Raw genomic sequence first — 23,089 nt, 5'->3', positions numbered from 1 at the left:
AAACACATTATAGCCTATGGGCTGAAGATGGAAGATTACAAAAGAACTTCGGGTGACTGACCAGGCAGTGAGTTGTCTCTGTCAATTTTAGAGTTTATATACTGTCCTTCTGTGGTCTTTGGTGGAGTTGAAGACAGATAGTTATGGCTATAGTTTTCCTTAGTTAGGGTTAAAGATAAGTTACATATAAGACTTTAGACTCACAAAGATAGGATAGATGATGAAATATTTTCTTTAAATCTTGCTAAATGTTAATGAACTAAATATTGTTAACTATGGTTCTTATTTGATAACTGTTTTGTTATATATTTTGCTATATTAAGGTTAGAGCCCTTTTTATTTTAGACAGGAAAGAGGAGATGAAGGGAGATGCCATTCTGTAAATATGTTTCTCTTATTGGTTAATGAATAAAGCATTGTTGGCCAATAGGAAAGCAAGATGGCAGGACTAGGAGACAAGGAGGTTTCGGGAAGAGGTAGGAGGAGATTGAACATGGAGGAAGGAGAGAGCAGAACTCCACACCCTCTCTCCAGTAAGCCAAGACTACATGGAAACATTTAGATTAATAGAAATGGGTTAAGACAGAGCTAGACAATAAGAAACGCTAGTAACAGGTCAACAGCATTATATCTAATACAGTGTCTCTGTCATTTGGGGCTGGCGCGGCTCTGGGACCAGGAGGGCGGGAAACTACTCATAACACCAACTGGACATAGAAAACAGTTTTTTTTTTTTTTTTTTTTTTAAAATAAACAGTTTTCTTCAGCTGGACATTGGCGGTTCACACCTTTAATCTTGGCAGAGGCAGGCAGGTCTTAGTGAGCTTGAGGCCAGCCTGGCCTACAAAGCAAATTCCAGGACAGACTTGACTCTTACACAGAGAAACCCTGTCTCAAAAAAACAGTTTTCATCAGCTCAATTTCATTGAGCCCCAAATGTAAGCACCTTTTTAAAATTTTTACTCTGATTTTTTAGATCAGAAAGTAAGCACCAGGCTCCGGTGGGGCACACCTTTAATGTCAGACCTTGGCAGGCAGAGGTAGGAGGAGCTCTGGGTTCAAGGCCAGCCTGGGCTACACAGACAAGCCCTGTCTGAGATAAAATCTCACTGTATAGTCCTAGGTGGCCTGGAATTCATGGACTAGAACATGCTGGCCTGGAAAATACAGAGATTCTGGGATTAAAGGTGTATACTACCTTGCCCATCAGACTATTTTTTAGTTGTTGTTTCAGAAACAAAAATAACTAGAACTAAATAATGAGTAAAATGTCTGACATTATCATTTCTTCTTAAGCTACATTTGTCCTGTAATAAATGAAAATTAATTTTTATCACAGTTAAAAATAAAGTAAACTTTAAGAGAGGGTTTCTCTATGTAGTCCTGGCTGTTCTGGAGCTCATTGTGTAGACCAGGCTGGCCTCAAACTCACAGAGATCTGCCTGCCTCTGTCTCCTTAGTGCTGGTATTAGAGGTAGTACCGTACCTGGCTTTTATTTACATTAAAGATGTGGGGGATTTGGGGGGCTTTGTTCCCTAGCAGATGTTTGGTTTATCATCACAGTTTGTTATTTCTCGGTGTCTCTTTGCTGGCTGCAGCAGTGACTAGCATGCTTGGTCTCCCTCAGGACACACATGTTCCCATTCACTTGCTGCCCAACTGTTTAGCTAACAGTCTGCAGCTTGAAAGAATTTTAGATTGACAATATCCATCAGATATGGCCGCGCTCAGGTGACTGTCATTTGTACATTATAGTAATCTTTCCAGATAAATGAAAAATAGTCAAGTTACAAAACTATACATTATATTTCTAATTTTGAAAAATGAAATATGTACATGATACTCTGACTTCAGGAAAGTTGAGATTACAGGTCACTTTCATTTTATTTATGCTTATTTTTATTTTTTGATTCTTAAATCCCAACACAAACCAAAAAAGGTGGGGAGAGAAAGAGGTAATTTTCAGAGCCTAAAATATAGACGTCATAATAAATTTTGAAGCAGAAAAGAAGCGTGATCCTGAAGATTCTCTGAAAGGTGAAGGTGGAGATGAGATCCCATCTCAGCCATGGCTCCTGAGAAGGAGTGTTAGCAGCAGGACAGCAATGAGGATGGAGAGGACACAGACTGTGGGTACCACAATCTCCGAAGCCACATGCATGTGCCTAAGCAAGGGCTCTGAAATGGACAGAGAACATTCCACCAGAAGTGAACTTTGTTTTTCAGCAAAAACTGAAGAAGAGGTAGCACTGTAAGGTTTTGTTTGTTTGTTTGGTTGGTTGGTTGGTTGGTTTTCTGAGCTCACTCTTTAGACCAGACAGGCCTCAAACTCATAGCTCATCTGCTTCTGCCTCCCAAGAATGTTTCCGAAAGGTATGCTCCATCACCGCCCAGTTTAACACTGTGGTATCTAATTGTAATTGTACATTTGTTGTATAAGGAAACCAAACCAGTAAATCAAACATTTTGAAGTGGTTGGTTGTCTGAGTACAAAGTGTTGAGGCAGAGCATTCAGTTGTCATGACATAGCCTTGGGGAATTCCTACCATCACACAAAACTTATGTGACAATTAAAAATGTCACAGAAAATCTGGGAATGCCTAAATTTGCTTCTTTTACCGGAACTTCGGTAAGCCTAAGTATCGATAATATTTATACTGGCATTAACTTTAAAATATTAGCATCCATATTCCCTGGATTCTCTAGATTTTCACTGAGGAACTTGTAAAAGAACCCTTTGGGCTGGGTGTGGTGGTGCATACCTTTTATTCTGCAATGGAGAGGCAGAATCCAGCCTGGTCTACAGAGGAATTTGAGGACAGCAAGGGCTACAAAAAGATACCCTGCCTCAAAAGAAAAAAAAAATCGAGGCCTGGAAACATTTTTGTTATTCTTGATATACATATATACCCTAAAGAGTTATAAGAGTGTCTATATTGCAATTTGTTTGTTTGTTTGTCTGTTTGTTTATTTATTTGAGACAGATTTTCTCTGTAGCTTTTAGAGCCTGTTCTGGAACTCACTCTGTAGGCCAGGGTGGCCTTGCCTCCTGAGTGCTGGGATTAAAAACCTGCTCTACCACTGCCTGGCTTATACTATAATTTTTAATGGTAACTCTTTAACTCATTCCTTTGCTGACATAAAAATTCATTAAAAACTTAAACAATTATTTGGTAATTCTTGCGTGGTATAATCTTTAACAGCTAAGTGATATTACACCAATCCAATGGAAGACCTTCATGTAGCCCACTTTAATTTGTCTGCTGAGCACCCTGATGACTGAAGTAAATGGGCATAGATATGTTCTTATGATGCTCACAGTCTCATCATCTTGTCAGCAAATCTTGCATTGCAACTATGGTGCATTAATTGATTTTGTGGACTATGGTTTACATGGCCTGATTATTTAGGAATGGGGATATTGGTGCAGTCTGTAAAGATAGTTTGTTAAGAGGGTTTCTCCACAACCTGCTTTGATCCCACATTAAAGGATGATATAAATATAGGAAGTGTATTTCTTTGACTGCAGAAAAATGTATTTCAGCAATCCGAGTACTCAGGAGGCTAGGTAGGTGGATCTGAGATCTTTGAATTCAAGACCAAGCTGGTGTACAGATGAGTTTCAGGACAGTCAGGGCTACACATAGAAACCCTGTCTAGAAAAACTTGTAAAAAAAAAAAAAATTAAAAATTAAAAAAAGAGGAAATAATAGGGACAGAACTTTGTTCATTGTCGTTATCTCTGAGTCTTAAAATAACCCTCAAATATTTGCTGACGATCTCTGGCAAGCCTGTAATCCTAGCTAGTTGGAAGGCAGGAGTAGGAGGATCACAAATTCAAGGCATATCTGGGCTACTGAGTTTAAATACCCATCCTGGGCAAGTTAGTGAGACCTTGTCTGACAAAGTAGGACCAGGGCTGGAGAGATGGCTCAGTGGTTAAGAGTACTGACAATTCTCCCAGAAGACCCAAGTTTGATTCCCTGCATACACATGACAGCTCATCACTGTAACTCTAGTTCCAGGGGACCTGACACCATCTTTTGTCCTCCTTGATTATGAGACATGTGCATGATACACAGACATTCATACAGGCAAAACACCATGTTTTTTAAAAAAATTTTTTTTTAAGTTGGGCTGATAGATGACTTAAGATTAAAAGCAGTTGCCAGTCAAACCTGACCACCTGAGTTCAGTCCCTAGAACTCATGTAGAGATGGAAGGGGAGAACACCACACAGTTGTCCTCTGAGTGACTCTCATGCTCACACGAATCATACATATATATATATAATAGCAATAAATACAATTCCTCAGATGCTCACATGCACATATCTTACATACATACACACATACATATAATAGCAATAAATAAATTAAAGTTTAAAAAGTTAAAAAGAAAAAATTAAAGGGATAGGGATATAGCTCAATAGTACTTAAGTGTTTTTGAAGCCCTAGGTTTAACCCCTAGCAATACCACATATACACACACAAAATTATTTGCTTAATATAAGACCTGTGTCTTGCTTTTCTTTGTTCCAGTTGATAATGACTGATTTTTCCTCTTCCACAAGCTCATTTTAACAAAACTGGTAGGTACATAAATTTATAGTATAATTTAAAAGAATGATTAGAGTACTTGAAATCATTCTTGGGAATGGGAGCATCCTCAGTCAATAAAGCATTTGCCTTGTTTGGCCTCTAGAACCCACATAAAAATGATAAAATGGCAAGGTGCAATGTACTTGGAACCACCCCCACCTCACCCCCGAGACACGGAAGTAAAGATAGGAAGAGCCCAGAGCTAGCTGGCTAGCTAGTCGAGACTAATAGATGAGCTCCAGGCCAGTGAGAAACTTATTCTCCAAAAAGTTGGTTGAAGTTCCTGAATGTAACACTAGGTTGTCCTCTGACCTGTATAGAAGAAATCTACCCTCCCCCATTTCTTGTGTGCTTGCCTGTTTGATTTCTCTCACATAATTTGTTTCACTTTGTATTTTAGGTAAAGTCTCTAGCCCACATTAGTCTGCAATTCATGTAGCCCATGTTGGCCTCAATATGGATGGATGGATAGATAGATACCTACCTATATACATACATACATACATACATACATACATACATACATACATAGAACAAAAGCCTGTCTTCTAGTATCTCTAGCACCCAAGAAAATATTTTTAAAATGCTGTAAGACAAAAATTAACATTAAATAAAAAGAAAAACATTTTTAGTCATAAATGGTTGGGAATATTGATTTTAGGTAGATCATTTTGAGACTTTTGGTAATGCCATCATATGTAAAATCACATAGTTATCAAAGAAAAGAATGTCCTCACCTGTGGCAAGCATTTGATTGTTGATGGAGCAAGTTTCCAAAGCTTTGAGATGCCAGTTTTCCACCTAATAAAAACCACTTGATAAGCAAGGTAGCCTTACTGAAATCAATTTGAAATTGATTTCAGAATAAATAAAGGAATTCTTTAAAATTTCTATGCATTTACATGCATATACATGTGGAAGTCAGTTCTCTCCTAACACTTGGGTCCCAGGGATCAAACTTACTTAGGTCAACAAGAACCTTTACTAGCTCATCAGTCTCACCAAGACAAACACATTTTTAAATCTACTCACAGTTTGGATTTTATTAGTTTTTTTGTAGACTGGCCACAAACTGGCTATGTAGCTGAAACTGGCTTTGAGATACACCCCCAGCTTCAGGTGTATTGACTCTAGTATGGATAGAGTGAACAGCTGAGAGTGGTAGTTGCTGACTTCACTTCTAGGCCCACTGGGTTCACTTTGAAGCAAGGAAGTCAGATTTGTTTGTTTGTTTACCTATTAGTGTTTTATGACAGGGTTTCTCTGTAGCTTTGGAGCCTGCCCTGGAACTCGCTCTGTAGACCAGGCTAGTCTTGAACTCAAAGAGATCCAGCTACCTCTCAAATACTGGGATTAAAAATGAGTCACCACTGCCTGGCCAGAGTAACATTTTCAATGAGTCAGAGTTCCCATCTGATTTTTTTTTTTTTTTTTTTTTTTCTGTTTGAATGTGTTCTTGATGCAAATAAAAACCTGAAGGGGTGGGCAGGGGGAAGGCACCATTTGGACCTAGAGGTTAGTGGTGGAAGCCTTGCCTGTCATATCCCTAGCCAATCCCTGGTGCCAGCAACACAGAAAACAATTGAAATCTTTATTGCTTTGCTCTGTTATAACGTAGCACACACAGGACTCTTGTCCTCCTGATGCTCTATCTGGAAGGAACTAAATTTTGAGGTGTGATTACTCCATCCTAAGCAGAGGTGGTGAGAGGCAGGGGAGGCCCTTCCTTGGAAGAGGAAATATGGTGTATCTCAGTTATTAGTCCTTCTAAGAGCAAAACAAATGTCAGGGGTGAGTTAGCCCTACCTCTCGTGGGTTTGGAAACCCATTGGCTGTGATGATCTCCTTGTAATACTGAACCGAAGCCTTGGGATATCGAGGCTTGTTTCTTACATTGAATTCAACATAGTAGAATCCATATCTATCTGCATAGCCTTTCTCCCATTCAAACTTATCCAACAGAGACCAGGAAGTATACCCTTTTATATTCACACCATCTTTTATAGCTGTGAAGACATGATTTTGTTTTTAATACATTTCATTTGCTTAGAAGTAGATAGATGGTATTGAGTTGTTTCCGAGATTTAGAAGCAAGTTTTAGTTAATAGTAGATGACAGTTTGAATTTTGTCTAGATAGAAAAACATATAATAAAGCAAATCTGTTTATTCTTACCTTTTAACATTTCATTTATGTATCCTTTGAGGTACTGAATTCTCCACTCATCACAGAGTTGAGTGCAGTGTAACTTTTGAGATGCTCCATTTTCTGTCACATATATGGGAGGATCGCCATATTGAGTCTGAAAGTGGGGTAGGAATGAATACTAAACATCTGATTTACAAGTGGTCTGGGTCCCAGGTGCACGTTAGCTCTTAGTAGGTGTCACATAGTAGGTGTCAGGTTACACTTATAGAAAGATGCGTATAGGCAGGTGACTTAATATAGGAGAATATAATTCTCAATAAACTGACCTTATTTGGAAAAATGCACTTCAGGTATTTTTCTTTCCCACAAATTCCATTTCAAACTAGGTGGGCCTTAAAAGGACTAAATATACCTGAAAGAGGAGCAGTCATTTTCTTCAGTGTTGTAACCACTAGTTAGTTGTCTATACTCCAGTAAATAGCCTCTCACCCATGTGCATGTAAGCAACCCTAATTGAACTCAATGGGTCATACACATACACACAAAAGCATAAAAGTAGGGGCAAATATGTTGGGAAGAAGTGAGTTAAAGAAGAGTGTGAGTGGAGAAAGGAATTAATGGAAGGTGGATATGATCAAAGTACATCACATGTGTGTGAAATTGTCAAAAGGTAAATTGGGAAATATAGACTAAGGGGTTATAGTGATGACTCAGTGTTATTTCCCATAGGATCCAGGCTTAGTTCCCAGCACAAACATGGCAGCTCACAAGTATCTGTAACTAGTTCCAAGAGATCTGATCTCTTCTAACCTCCGTGGCTACCAGCCACCTTTGTGGTACATATACATCTATTCAGGCAAATACTCATATAGATAAAATAAAAATAAACACTAAAAAATAAATGCCAGATTTTCAACTGTAATTGGAAATGGTTGTTTACATAAGCATCAGTCTGCAAGGCCTATGTTTAGTAACCTGTAAAGTGCAAGGGACTGGATTTATTGCCTTATTAACTTTTTGTTTTGAGCTATATTTGTTTCTTTGTTTAAGGTAGTCTCATGCAGTTCAGGCTGGCCTTGAGCTCAGAATGCATTATGTAGTCTAAGACTGAATACCTGATCTTCCTGCAGCCAGCCTCCCAAGAGTTGGGCTTGCAGTTGGGTGCTTCCATACCTAGTGTTTTATCAGTGTTCATATGTAGTCATCTTAGTGTCTGCTACAAGAGACTAAACTCAAGTCTGAAATTTATACACAGCTTGATGGGTTAAGTACCTGGACAAAGTTGAGAAGCCTCCTGAACCCCCATGGCACAGAGTATAGCCATGAAGACCCCATATCTGGCCAGTTGGGGTCCACAAATTCTACCAAGTCACGGTCATTCTGGTAGCTGGGCCCCTGGTAGGAAGAGTATGTCCTTTGAGTGATGTATCGAGTGGTAAAGTGGCCCAGTCCCAGGAAGTCAGATGTGCCTTTAATGTAGCTCTTCTCCTGAAGGGAGAACGTAGGCAACCTTGACATCTCCAGGCCTTGCTCTGCACTCTTTTTTCCTGACAGGAGAGAATACGAGAATTTAACCAAGTCATATTTCTCACAGTCCCACCTTGCTGCTGGAATGGTGGTATATAAGCTGAGCTTTGGTGCTGAAGCGATGGCTCTGCGGTTAGAGCATTTACTGCTCTTGCAGAGGACACAGTCAGTCCTCAGCATCCACATGGCAGTTCACAACTGGCTAGTTCTAGGGGTCCAACACTCTCTTCTGACATTCAAAGGTCCAAGGTCCATACATGGTGTGCATGCATACATGAAGACAAGCATGCATACACATTAAATCTTAAAAAAAAAAAAAAAAAAAGCTGAGTTTTAAAGAATCCAGCTGCAGCTGGTTGAAGCTGTGCACACCTTTAATCTCAGCATTAGGGAGGCAGAAGCAGGTGGCTCTCTGTGAGTTCCAGGTCAGCAAGGGCTTTTACACAGAGAAACCCTGTCTCAACAAAACAAAACAAAACAAACAAAAAAAACCCACAAAAATCTAGCTGCATGGAAAATGCACCCTTGACCCTTTCAAATTGGAATTGTGACATTTGAACATCATCTAAAGAATTTATTTTTTAAAGATTTATTTTACAGGGGGCTGGAGAGATGGCTCAGTGGTTAAGGACGCTAGCTGGTCTTCCAGAGGTCAAGAGTTCAATCCCCAGCAACCACATGATGGCTCATAACCATATGTAATGAGATCTGGTGCCCTCTCCTGGCCTGCAGGGATACATGTAGAGAGAATACTGTATTATTAAATAAATAAATCTAAAAAAAAAAAGATTTATTTTACATATATATGTACATATGTGTGTGTGTGTGTGTGTTTATATGTGTGTTCATACGATACAGTGACTGCAGGCATTGGCATCTCTGGCACTGAAGATAACATTAGTTATGGGCTGCCATAGGTGAATGCTGGGGACTGAACTGAGTCCTGTTCCTCTGGAAGAGCATCAGCTGCTCCTGAGTTGTCTCCCCAGCCTCTATCCAAAACAATTAAAAATTTTTATTGATTACTATTTGTGGCTAGAAGTGTGTAACTTTGTAGTAGAATATTTGGCAGGCATGTATAGGACCCTGGATTGGACCCCTAATAGCCAAAGAATGGAATATTTTCACTCATTAATCAGTGAGTGGTATATGGATAGCTCCTTAGGTATCTGAAAAAAAGCATGTGTATATTGTTCCCTACATTGAAACATTGGTAATGTGGCTCCTTCTAAAAGGAAACTGGAAGGCCATTGGTTGTACGAGAGAGTCATGCACATTTTCTTATGACAGGTTCTATGCTCGGAAATTTTGCCCTATTCTAAGATTGAAAAGGTACATCTTTTAACTTACAAAACTCTTTAACACATGGAAAAGGATATGTGTTCAAGTGTCTTCACTGTAAACTGAGTAGCAGAAGGTTGAAAACAACATTTATTGTCAAGTGGATGGCTGAATAAACGGTTGGAAACTGAAGATGTAGCATGCACAAGGCCCTGGGTCTGATCCCCAGCACCACAGTAATACTACTTACAGGGCCTAGAAAGACGGCTCAGCTGCCAACACTTGCTACCAGAGGACCTAAGTTCAGTTCCCACCACCTACAGGTGGCTGTCAGCCACCTTTAACTCCAGTTCCAAAGGATCCAATACCCTCTTCTAGACTCTATGGATACCTTGCATGCATCTAGTATATAGATATGCATACTGATAAAAACACTCATACACATAAAATCTAAAACAATCCCTCCTAAATTAATAATTACTGTTGAATGGCCATCAGTACCACAGTATGTAGCCTTTAGAATAAACAAGGCAATATTTTGTATGGCAGCATGGAAAGATTGCCTAGATATATATTTAAGGAAGAAAAGATGCAGGCCACTGATTATAACATTACACACTCAGGCAAACAAACAATGATCTAATAGTACAATAAGATCATTTGCAGGAAAAACTATTGGCTTTGACAAAAGAGTGAAAGGTTTGTATTATTAAAATCCTTCAAACATCAGCATGTTATTGCTGTCAGTCAATTTAGTAACTAGAAAAGTCACTGGGCACTATCCCTGCACTGTCTCATACAGTAGCTACTGCCATGTGCATCTACTGAATAGAGCTAGGCCCAAGCATACTGAAAGTCTGAATTTTTTTTTTTTGGAAGTTAACATACAAAGTAATGAGTTCCATGATGGCAGTTTGTACATTGTGTTATTATGCTATGGTAGTTTGAATGAAAACGCCCCCATAGGCTCACAGGTACTGACATTTATGGTGTAATATTTGTTTAAGATATGTTACATTTGTTTATGCTGTAGAATATTTGGTTAATGATGCAAAGATGTGTTACATTCTTTTTCTGTTGCATTTGTTTAACTCTGCACATTTTTGTTACTTTGCCTGTCTGAAATGCCTGATTGGCCTAAAGAAAGAGCTAAACGGCCAATGGCAAGGCAGGAGAGAGGGATAGGCAGGGCTACCAGGCAGAGAATAAATAGAAATCTAGGCTCAAGAGAGGAGCAAGGAACAAGAAAAGGAGAAGGAGAGGGGGATGACAGGAGCCAGCCACCTAGCCATGGAGTAGTAAGGGAAGAAAGACCTATAGAATAAATAAAAGTAAAGAGCCCAAAGGCAAAATATGGAAGAAGAAAAATGGGTTAATTTAAGTTAGAAAAGCTGGCTAAAGACAAGCTAAATTAAGGCGGGGCATTCTTAAGTAAGAATAAATCTCTGTGTATTTATTTGAGAGCTGGGTGGTGGGCCCCCAAAAAACCAACTAGAGGTACTATTGGGAGGTGTGGCTTTGTTGGAGGAATAAGCCAGCACCAATTAAATGTTTTCCTTTATAAGAATTGCCATGGTCATGGTGTCTCATCACAGCAGTATAAACCTTAGCTTAGATATATGCTTTGTTGTTATTTGCCTTCTTTCTCAGTTGGTCCCCTCTTGCTATATGTATTCTAGTACTCTTTTTTCCTTCATTCCTCCTTCAAGATCTCTTCCTTCTTCAAGTAGTCCCCTATACACACACACACACACACACACACACACACACACACACACACACCACTAAAATTTAAAATTTTCATTTGGAAGAAAACATACAATGTTTATCTTTCTAATTCTGACTTATTTTGATTAACATAATTTCTAGTTTCATCCATTTCCTACGAAGGTCATTTCTCTTTTTAATACCCAAATAAAACTCCTTTGTGTAGCTGGGCAGTGGTGGCACAGATCTTTAATCCCAGCATTGGAGTGGGGGGTGGGCAGGGGCCAATGGATCTCTATGAGTTCCAGGACAGCCAGGGCTACACAGAGAAACCCTGTCTTGAGGGAAAAAATTCCATTTTGAGTATATATACCACATTTTCTGTTACTTATTCATCTGTTGATGAATATCTAGGCTGGTTCCACATCCTGGCTGTTGTGACATACAGCAATAAACATGAATATCTAAATACATCTATAGTGTGTTTATGTTGCCTAGTCTAGCGATATATAACTAGGTCATTTGGTAGTTCTTATATGTGTATTTGGAGGTTACCATAGCAACAGTGTGTAGGTCAGAGGACAATTTGAGGAAATCTGTTGTCTCCTTCCACCTTGTAGGTCCTGGGAAATGGAATTCATTTTAGATTAAGTAAGTGCTTTTACTCACCAAGCCATCTCTCTGATCCTGTTTTTGGTTGTTTGTAAATTTTGTTGTTTTGGGGAAAATGACACTGATTTTTATAGTGGGCTGCACCAGTTTTTACTCCCCCCATCAGGGAATGAAAGTTCTCCTTTTCCAAATCCTAGCCAGGGTTTGTTTTCTTGAAAGCCATTCTGACTTGGGTGAGATGGACTCTAAAAGCTGTTTTAATTGTATTTCCTGGTGGCTAAGAATGCTGAAAGAAGCCAGACACAGAAAGACAACCTCTACTACTCTCACTTAAAGGGTAGCAGATATCCTGGAGAAGCTGGTGTGCTATCCCAGAGGCCCACCCATTGGCTCTGAATCCACTGTTAATAGCAAGAAGCTCTGACTGTGCAGTTGCCTGCAGAGCAACTCTGTTTAATAGTGTACTGTGCCTCTCAAAAAGCTAGAAGAAAGGAGTTTAAGAGTTTTTGTCATAAAGCAATGATAAATAACATGTGTTTAACCTGATGTAAAAATCAGTGTACATATATACTAAAACATCACACAGCCCAATAAATATGTACAGTTAAAAAAAAAAGTTTAGGGCTGGGCTAATAGCTCAGTTGGTAAAGTACCTGCCATGTAAGCATGAGGACCTGATTGCCAGAACCCATGTTAAAAATAAAAGACTGAATTGCTGGGTGGTGGTAGTGCACCTTTAATCCCAGCAATCACGAGGCAGAGGCAGGTGGATCTCTGTGAGTTCGAGGCCAGCCTGGTCTACAGAGTGAGTTCCAGGACAGGCTCCAAAGCTATACAGAGAAACCCTGTCTTGGGGAGAAAAAAAAAGCCCAAATAAGGCTGTTGAGATGGCTCAGCAAATAAAGGTGTTTGGTGTGCAAACCTGTTGACCTGAGTTATTTCATGGATCCCGTGGTAGGGAAAAAAAAAAAACAACTCTAGAGTTATCTTCTGATTTCTACATTTGTGCCTTGGCAGGGATACATACACACACTAATAATAAATTTTTTTTTTAAGCTGAGCATGGTGGTACATGTTTGAGTCCCAGCACTGGAAAGGCAGAGTTAAGTGAATTCCTGTAGCTCACTTGCCAATTAGCCTTTCCTACTCAGCAAGCTCCACCCCAGTGAGAGACCCTGTCTCAAAAAACAAGGTGGATAATGACTGAGGATCAACTAAGAAGATCATCCTTTGGCTTCCACATGCATATGCATACAGGTACGTGCATGCCTGAACATATATACTTGCATACATGAACATATGGGAAAATAAGTTAAAAACAAAAACATGACATGGCTCACCAATGTGGTCCTTCATGACTTGGGGGTAGTCACCAGCATAAATAGGGTTGGCAAACCAACCAAGACAGAACTGTAGATATCTTTCAGCTGCCTCAATATCGCTGGGGTTGTTGATGTCCACAGGTTCCCCCCAGTCACAGTTCAGTGAAATTCCCACCATGCCTTAAAAGAAGGAAATTGGGATAGAGAAATGCAGGATCTGGCTGCTCTGGGCCTGTGTCTGAGCCTGAGGGTCCCAGCTCACCTTGCTGTTTGCTGCGCCATGTATTGTTATAAGAATGCCAGGCTTGGGCATGCGCCTGAAAAAAAGAAACCATGCATGTACTTATCTGGCTCTTCCATTCCCCTGCCTGCCTGTCTCCTTTCCCTTCTTCCTCCCTCCATTTCTTTCTTCCTTTTTGTTTATTTATGGAGGGGGGGAGTGTTCAGAAGACAACTTGCAGGAGTCCTCTCCTTCCACTATACTAGGAGTTGAATTCAAACTCCCATTCCCAGAATGGGAAGTGTCTACCCACTGAGCCATCTTGCTGGCTGAGGAGTGGACTTTCTTGCCTTCCCTACTCTTGAGTTCCAACTTCAAATTTCCCATGTTTCTGAATCCAGTCTCAAAATACCACAGATTCCCTCCCTGTGACTCCCAGAGACACTTGCTTCCTCTGTACTATGGAGGACACATAGTCTAAATGGGGCAGAAACCACTTCTTGTGTCTACTGCTATCTCTGCCCACACCACATTAGGGACTGAATCTAGCATCTTGCCCATGCTAAACAAGTGCTCTACCGACTGAACTATCCCAGCCCATCATTTATTGTCTCTAAATTGTTAGTGTAGGCCTCTAGAGAGGCAACAGTGCTTCTGAGGCCTTGGGGGAATATGAGTTTCTGAAGCCCATCACCAGGACTTGCTGAAGCAAGCTCTGTGAGCAGGGCCCAGCCTTTGTGGTTTGTTCCTTTTTTGTCATGAGACAAGGTCTCATGGAACCCTGACTGTCCTCACACTTGCCACATAGTCAAAGCTGGCTTGAACTCTTAATTCTCCTTGTTTTGGAGATATTTATTTACACTGTGAGAAGATGTGTCTTTGTTTTGCCTCACCTTCCTAAGGCACCTGATTGGTTTAATAAAGAGCTAAACAGCCAATAGATACAGAGGAAGAATATAGACAGAACTAACAGGGAAAGAGGAACTCAGAAAGACTCTGAGGTGGGTGGCATTGAAACAGTGAGACACAAAGGGAGTCCAGAGTACAGAATGGAAGAGAGGTAAAGAGCCATGTGGTAGAATGTAGATTAATAGAAACAGGTTAATTTAAGTTATAAGAGTTGGTAACAAGTCTAAGATAAGGCCAAGTTTACATAATAATACATCTGCAGCCGGGCGTTGGTGGCACATACCTTTAATACCAGCACTTAGGAGGCAGAGGCGGGTGGATCTCTGTGAGGCCAGCCTGGTCTACAGAGCTAGTCCAGGACAGGAACTAAAACGATACATAGAAACCCTATCTCAAAAAAACAAAATAATAATAATAATAAATCTCCGTGTCATTTTTGGAGGGCTCGTAGTCCAACAAGAAAGACTCGATATACCTTCTGCCTCCACCTCCCAAATGCTGGGATTACAGATATTATCACCAAGCCCAACTGCAACCTGTGTTTAAACAAGGTCTCCACATATTTCTGACATTTGTTGAAGTTATAAACTAATTCATGTGTAAACCCAAATATTTCAGGCTGCAAAGGTTTTGAGTATTACTTCTTGTTCCCGGAAAGCCCTTATTTTAGCTTTCTCTTTCTGCTTTGTGTGTGTGTGTGTGTGTGTGTGTGTGTGTGTGTGTGTGTGTGTGTGTGTGTGTATGTGTGTGTGAGAGAAAGACAGACAGAGAGAAAGAGAGCATGTTTGTGTACACCAGCTCACAGAGGTCAGTCTTGGGTGTTGTTCCTCATGAACCATCCACCATGGATTTTGAAACAGGGCTTCTCACTGGAACCTGGATGAAGCTTGCTCCAGTAGGCATTGGCTGGATTCTGGCCAGCAAGCTCCAAGAATCCTCTTTGTCTCAGCCTCCCCAATGCTGGGATTACAAGAATGTTTTAACACACCCAGAGTGCTGGCTAGTTTTATGTCAACTTGACACAAGCTAGCAGGGAGGATGGAGCCTCAATTGAGAAAATGTTTTTGTGAGATTGGGTTTAGGCAGGCCTGTAGGGCATTTTCTTAATTTGTGATTGATGAGTAGGGCCCAGAGCTTTTTGAATGGGGTATAAGAAAGTAAACTGACTAGTTGTTAGCAGAGAGGCCTCCTCTGGCAGCTGATGGGAGCAGATGCAGAGACCCACGGCCAAAGTTGAGGCAGAGAGAGCCCAGATTAGAGATCTCCATTGGGTCCCTCCCCTTGGAGCTCAGGAAACCCAGTGGAAGGGGTGGGGATAGGTGTGGGGTAATAGGACACCAGGAGAACAGCCTGCAGAAACAACTAAGCAGCCCATGGAGACCCAAGTGGCAATCACGAGCCTGCGTGGGGCTGCACTAGGTCCTCTGCATATATGTTGTGGTTGTTAGCTTGGTGTTTTTGTGGGACCCTTGGTGTGAGGGCTTGTGCCTAGGCTTATTGTAAGTTGTTGTGCCATGTTTGGTTAATATCCCTGGTAGGCCTGCTCTTTCCTGAAGGGTACAGAGAAGGAGTGGATCTGGCAAGGAGGAGAGGTGGGGGAAGAACTGGGACGGTGGAGGGGTAGATGTATTGTATGAAAGAATGTAAGAATTTAAGAAAGAAAAAAAAAAAAAAAAAAGCAGGCTGAACAAGCCATGGGGAGCAAGTCGGTTAAAGGTACCCCATGAAGGCCTCTGCATCAGCTTCTGCCTCCAGGCTCTGTCATGCTTGAGTTCCTGCTTTCATTGTTTTTGATGATGGATTTGTGTGTCTGTGTCTGAGTAAAATGAACAAGATGCTTTTGGTCACAGTAATAGAGTGGTGCTTTGAATAAGAATGCCCTGCCCCTCATATTTGAATGCTTAGTCACCAGGGACTGGAACTCATAGGATTAGAAGGGTTAGGAGGTGTGGCCTTGTTGAAGGAAGTGTGTCATGGGTGGGGGGGGACGGACACTGGCTTTGAGGTTTCAAAAACTTATGCCAAGTCTGCCTGTCTATCTCACTTAGCCTGCAGATCAGGGTGTAGCTCTTAGCTACTTCCCCATCCCCAAGCCTGCTGCTATGCTCCCTGCCGTGATGTTAATGTACTAAGCCTCTGAAACTTTATGCAAACTTGAAGTTCAATGCTTTTTTTTATAAGAGTTGTGTGGTCAACCAGGCAGTGGTGGTGCACACCTTTATCCCAAGTGAATCTCATGAGTTCAAGGGAAGCCTGGTCCAGAGTGAGTTCTAGGGCAGCCAGGGCTACACAGAGAACCCTGTCTTGAAAAACCAACTTCCCCTCCACCCCCAAGAAAGAAAGGAAGGAAGGAAAAGAAAGAAAAGAGAAGAACAAAATCTGGCCTGGTCATCAGGGCATTAGTAACCCTAGAACACCCAGCTTTTTTTACCTCAGTTCCTCATGCCTGCATGACAAACACTCACAGACTGGGCTATCTTTCCAGTCCCTGTGCTTGTTATTTTGCTAGCTAATAAGTAAGTAGAACAGCAGGATGAACCCTGGAACTGTCTGGTGATATGAAACATTTGCAGAGACAATATCAAAATCCTAATTGTTCATCTCTCTCTTCCATGGATTGCTCTGCCCTTTAACTATTCAGTTAAAGAACTTTTAAGCCAGGCTGGAGCAGTGACCCCGGGTTAAGAGTACTGGCTGCTCTTGCAGAGGACCCTCATTCAGTTCCAGGCACCCACCTGACAGCTCAAAACCACCTATAACTCTAATCCCAGGAGATCCAACTCCCTTTTCATAGCCTGCCAGAACACTGCATTGCACATGGTGCACGTATATACATACAAGGGAAACACTCATACACATAAAAATAAATCTTTTAAAAAATCTCAAGTTGCCAGGTAGTGGTGGTGCATGTCCTTAATCCCAGCACTTGGCAGACAGGAGACAGAGGCAAGTGGACCTCTGTGAGTTCAAGGCCAGCCTCGTCTACAGAGACAGTTCCAGCCAAGGCTACACAAAAACCCTGTCTCAAAACAAACAAACAAACAAACAAACAAACAAAGTCAATTTTATAAAGAAAGAGAAATATGAGAATAATTTCCCTGACATAAACTCAGGTTCATGTGTCCCAAGTGGTCTAGTCTTTCAGCCAGAGCAGGTTATCCTTCCAGCCAGGTGTCCACTGGGAAGAGACCCATCAGCTTTGTATCCCCAACATCACTCCCTATATTTTCACTCATGTCTTGTAAGCAACCCATTGTCTCTGCCCTTCATCAGTTTTTAGTGTATGCTAGCCACCTCTGAGTGTCTCCTTCCCACTCGTGCTCTTCTGGTTGCCCTGCAGGCTTCCACTATAACTCATCAAACAGAGACAACCCTCCAGCCCACATATCAGCACATGACAGATTTCCAAATGCCTACCTCTATCCTCTTGGTAAGATTAACAGCAGCCACTGTATGTAGTACCTCTACCATAGTGGAGTGACAACAGTGAGGCGATAGGACGTGCCCTCTACGTATTATCAGATTAGAAGGCATACTGATCCAGCAGAGGATCAGTGTGATCCCTGAGGCAATAACTCCACCTGGAGCCCAACCTCTGCCCCAGAAGGATCTGGCTTACCTTAATGATATGGTGTGCAGCCATGTACAGGCCCGTGCCCTGGAGCCTCAGGCCTGGTGCATGGAGACCCGTCTCATAGCCTTTTTCTACCATTGTCTGCAGAGACAGCAATAGGTACCCCAGGACTGTGAGGGACAGCAGGGGACATCCCTGTCTCCCCACCTGAAGAGGAGCCCCTACTTACCCGAGGGTCACTGAATGTGAGCCAGTGCTTCACTCTGTCCCCAAAGACCTCAAAACACAGGTCAGCATAATCCCTGAAGTATCGGGTCATGCTCACATTCTGCCACCCACCGTAGGTGACCTGAAGCATCTGCCAACACAGAGAGAGAGAGACAGGAGAGAGAGAGAGAGAGAGAGAGAGAGAGAGAGAGAGAGAGAGAGAGAGAGAGAGAGCTGGTACCCAAGGAGACACTGGAGTAGATTGTGAAATGTCTAGGTAAAGCATGGATGACTACAATACAAGAATGGGAGCAAAGATGCAGAATGGGGCACAGAGCCTCTGCAGCAGAGGAGGGCATCCTTAAGTCAGAAGCTGGAGGGAGCAAAGGAAGCTGGGAATGCCTGCTTAGGAAGAGGCTGACAGATTGACTATTTAAGGGATAAGCTGAGTATAGGGGCACAGGACTCTCATCCTAGCACTCAGGAGGATCAGAAGTTCAGGGTCATCCTCAGGTACTTAGCAAACTTGAAGTCTGTCTAGGTGGGTCCTGGGGAAATGTCTAGAGTATTCATTATGACAGTGGAAGGCCTGGCAGTGGCAGGAGAGCCCTGGTGAGAATTTTGAGGGTCTTGATGAAGTCTGCCATGAGTAATCTCTATGGCAGAGGCCTGCTGCCCAGTACCTGTGCACAGGGCTAGGTATCCATCTGTCTTGGTTACCTGGTGCCCTCCTGGTATGCTTGAAGAGATGCTCCCTGGACAAGTTAGTGGAAGCTGCAAACCTGCTATGTTCTCTGCCCCAGCCTTTACTAGCTCCCCAACCAATTTCCAGGCACCTTAGCATAGAGTTGAGGTCCTCAGACCACTCCTCCAGTCTCCAGTAATGCTGTACAGCATGCCCCTCCTACCCAAAAGCCCGCTCCCCCACACACATCCTCCCTTTACCCTTTAGGACATAGATTACACCCCATCTTCTCCCCCACTCCTCCTTAAAACTCTGGATCAGGCACCATTTGGCACAGGTCACAGGCAGCCATATCCTTTGCTTGACTGTGGTCTCTGTTGAACCCACGTGAAGGAAGGAAAAACTGCCTGAATATTGACAGAAACTTCTGAAGCATGCTGGACATTGTGGTCATGGATGAGGGCAAGTGGTACTGCCTTAAACAAAGGGAAGAAAGGCCGAACAACCTGTGGAAAACACTGTATCACCAAACCTGAATCCAAAGGTATTTTTCAGGCATAGACTTCTTCAGCTCAGTAGTAGAGTGCTTGCCTAGCAGGCACAAGGTCCTGGGTTCAGTACCCAGCAATGTATATGCACACACAGGATTTTTTTTTCTTTTTCATTATATATTTTTTTTCTTATGCCAAATGCTGTGGAAAACATCAGGACCACACTCTTCATTTACTACAAGCAGCATGGTCTCCCAGCTAATGCTTCATATGTGTGTATATGCATTGGGGAGGTGGGGGCTGGTAGGGCATAAATCAACATCAGGGATCTCCTCAATCATGCTCCACCTTCCTTTTGAGACTGGAGCTCATGGATTTGATTCTGCAAGGCGGGTGGCCATCTTCACTAAGTGCTAGGATTCCATGCACTTGCCACCCACCCATCCTGGCTTTCTATGTGGGTGCTGGGGATGACCCCCAAGGCTTCATGCTTGCACAGTAGGTGTTATCAACTGAGCCATCTCTCCAGCCCCGTGGATGTTACAAAACCTCTACATGAATAGTATCCTGTATCTTATAAAATGACTTCACTGGTTCATTCCTTTCATCCTTCCTCCTCTGCCTTGTGGAGACACAGCGCCCCTTAGAGGACACAGTGTTCAAGATCTCTTCTTGGAAGCACAGACCACTGATTCTTTTGGAATTTGACCTTGAACTTCTTAGTCTCCACAGCAGGACAAATAAGCTAAAACAGTCATTGCCTCACATCTTTCTGTCCAGAGCCAGGACCCCAGGCTCTTCCCCCTTTCTTGCTCACTTCAGGTCCTCACAGCAGGCCCCTTCCTGCAGAACCAAGCTTTCTTATACCTGTCTGGCCCTCACCTGAGGCAGATCCCAGTGGTGCAAGGTCACAATGGGGGTGATGTTGCTCTTCAGCAGGGTATCAATGAAATCACTGTAGAATTTGATTCCTCTCTTGTTCACCTGTTCAGCTGTAAGTGAAACAGAACTTGACCGGAAATTTCCTGTGGGGCTCAGCAGTCTTGGGTCCCATGGCCTTCTGCAGGCTGAGTACCCACAATGTGCTGAGCCATAGAGGAATGCTGTTGGTATGCCTGGAGTCCCCTTACCTGTTGAATCCGTGCTCCCAGGCTGGTTGCCTTCACTTGACACTGATGCCCACAGAGCCTAGGGAGGAACTGTTTAACTCACCTCTGACACCTGTGGGCAGGATCCGTGGCCAAGACAGGGAGAAGTGGTAGTGGCTGACGTGGAGCTCCTTCACCAGGGCAATGTCCTCCTGTGTAGACAGGGTAGGGAAGCAGGGGAGAACAAGTCTTGGGGGCCTAGAAGGTTATATCTGTAGTGGTGTCCTCTATAAGGGCTATAATGCATTCCCTCTCCATGCTGGCAGTGTGCTCCCAGACAAAAGGTTGGGGGAACTTCGAGAAGTCCCTGCACGAGTCTCATAAACCTGATTGAGAAAGGTGTTCTGAAGGTGAGCTGCCCTAGGGCCTCCTGCAGGCTCTAGGGCCAAGTCGCTGGCCTCTTGGCACCTGGTTGCTTGGACTAAAGTACTGGCCCATCTCCTTTTCCTTCTTCGTACATCCTGGCACTCATAGCCCTAGCCACCTCTGCCCCACCCTCTTTGGCTGGGTACAGGGTGATTAGCAGTGCGTCAGGTTGACATTGTCAGTGAAATGCCCCCATACTTCACTCCCTACCTCTCAAGCAGGGTGCCACCACAGCCTCCTTTACTCACCTGAACTTTATAGTAGCTGTCACAGGCTGCATCTGCCGTGTCATCCCCAAGTACTTGCCCCTTCCCACCATGTGTGAAGGCATCCCAGATGCTCGGCCCTTTCCCATCCTGGTCCCATGCACCTTCTGTCTGGTAGGCAGAACTTCCTACACCCCAAGAGAAGCCTGCAGAAAGAGACCCCACACCAGGCCCTGGGCCACCCCAGCTTCACCAACGTTGGGAACTCCAACTATGCTTTCCAGGCTTGGGGTCCCCATCCTGTGCCCTGCCCAGGTGGCAAGGGAAGGGAAGATAGATACAGGTGGCAAGGGAAGGTAATCAAAAGCATTTTGTGGGGACTCAAGAGATAACTCAGTGGTTAAGAGCACTCACTGGCTGCTCTACCTAAGGACCCTATTTCAATTCCCATCAACCACATAGCAGCTCACAGCTGTTGGTACCTCCAGTTACAAAAGCACTGACATCCTTACACAGACATATATAGGCAAAACATCAATGCCATACAATAAAAATAGATTATTTAAAGATATTTTATTTAAAAATTTTGTGCAAATACAGCTCTAATTAGCATATGTAGTTTTTAATGACTTATTTTAGACTTTTTATTTTATTTTTTGTAACAATTTGTGTGTTGGGGAGTTGGGGGGGCTGAGCACAGGTTTCTGAAGAGGCCAGAAAGGGCCTGGATCCCTTGGAGCTGGGATTCTAGACAGTTGTGAGTCACCAAATGGATGTGGGTGCTGGGAGCTGAATTCCAATTCTCTATAGAGCAATAAGCACTCTTTTTTGTTTGTGTTTGTTTGTTTGTTTTTGAGACAGGTTTGTGTGTGTGTGTGTGAGAGAGAGAGAGAGAGAGAGACCCTAGCTCTCCTGGAACTCGCTCTCCTAGAATTCACAGAAATCTGCCTGCCTCTCCTTTCCTAGGGCTGGGATTAAAGGTATGTACCACCACCACCTCCTGGCTAAGCACTCTTAACTAATGAATTTTAGTAACTTTTAAAAAGTCTTTGGGTTAAGTGTTGCCTAGCATGAACAAGGCTATAAGTTGGATTCAATTCCCAGTACCATACAGACACACTGATGGTCCGAGATACCCTTCCCCGACACAAACACATACACACCTACCTATCAGGAAGTTTTATTTTAGAACATCCACATGGAGGTATTTCTATCCTACCAGTCAGGAAACCAGAGCACCCAATTCCTTGGCAAGTCAACCAAGGTAGGGAAGCCAACAGAGACTGACAAAGGCATAGACAGACAGACAGTCTTAGGACAGAGTAATAGAGTAATGGACATACCAGGTGGAAACGTTCCATAGTGGAAGGATGCCTCTTCTGCGGACACTCTCCTGGCAGCCCCTACTCTGGGCACCAGCAGGATCCACCCAAGGATGATGACCCACACTGGCTTCATGACACCCCACCCTCCTCCATGCCTAAGAGCCCTTGTCAGAGTGCAGGGTCATAGGCCAGGAGGGGAGGAAAACAGGCCACAGAGTGATTTGTCTGGGCACACAGCAGCAGTGTGGGGAACCCTGTGTTAAACAGTGGACAGCTGGACTAATGAGCCAAACTTCAAACCAACCCCTGCCCTGATCTCAAATAGCTCTTATCTAATGGGGGACCCACCTCTGCCTCAGAAAGTTCCAGTCTTCTGGGGGAGCCCAACAACCCAGAGAACCCTCAGCCCTTCTACATCCCTCCTGTGAAGCCTGTATGGACTGCTCTCCCTAACTAGGGCCCTCTGTCCCTAATTGTCAGCAAGACCTCTTCTTACTGGGACCCTATCTTACCAAAGATTGTCCTCAGCCCTTCACACTCCCAGGGCCACTGCTGTCAGCCACAGGCTTCCTCTGAATGACTCCTGGAGCCCACAGACAGGGAAGCCTCTAGTTGGGGGTGGGTCTGTGGCCTGATCCTGACAAAGAGTTTCTATAATCCCATAGGGAGGACAATGGCCAGAGTGCTGAGCTGGCCAAAAGGGACTGAGGCAGCAATAGCCTGGGTGCTGGGCCCTGGGCATCCAGTTGGCTCCTTACCA

The 23,089-nt window shown here is 43.1% G+C and overlaps 1 protein-coding gene across 1 annotated transcript; it reads right to left on the bottom strand.

The window, feature by feature from the left end:
- Positions 1–2,063: 2,063 nt before the first annotated feature.
- Positions 2,064–22,782, bottom strand: Lctl (lactase like). The gene is made up of 13 exons (XM_051197016.1): positions 22,348–22,782; positions 21,047–21,210; positions 20,497–20,584; positions 20,167–20,276; positions 18,131–18,259; positions 17,947–18,042; positions 13,461–13,515; positions 13,217–13,378; positions 8,022–8,296; positions 6,777–6,903; positions 6,409–6,608; positions 5,340–5,403; positions 2,064–2,179 (listed from the first exon to the last, which is right to left on the bottom strand). Exons 1-13 carry the CDS (start codon positions 22,460–22,462, stop codon positions 2,064–2,066), a joined length of 1,701 nt encoding a protein of 566 aa, XP_051052973.1. The 5' UTR covers positions 22,463–22,782.
- Between the last annotated feature and the right edge of the window lie 307 nt (positions 22,783–23,089).

This window comes from Phodopus roborovskii, unplaced genomic scaffold, assembly GCF_943737965.1.
Source record: "Phodopus roborovskii unplaced genomic scaffold, PHOROB, whole genome shotgun sequence".
In the NCBI taxonomy this organism is placed as follows: Eukaryota; Metazoa; Chordata; class Mammalia; order Rodentia; family Cricetidae; genus Phodopus; species Phodopus roborovskii.
This window is presented reverse-complemented; position numbering and strand designations above follow the sequence as displayed.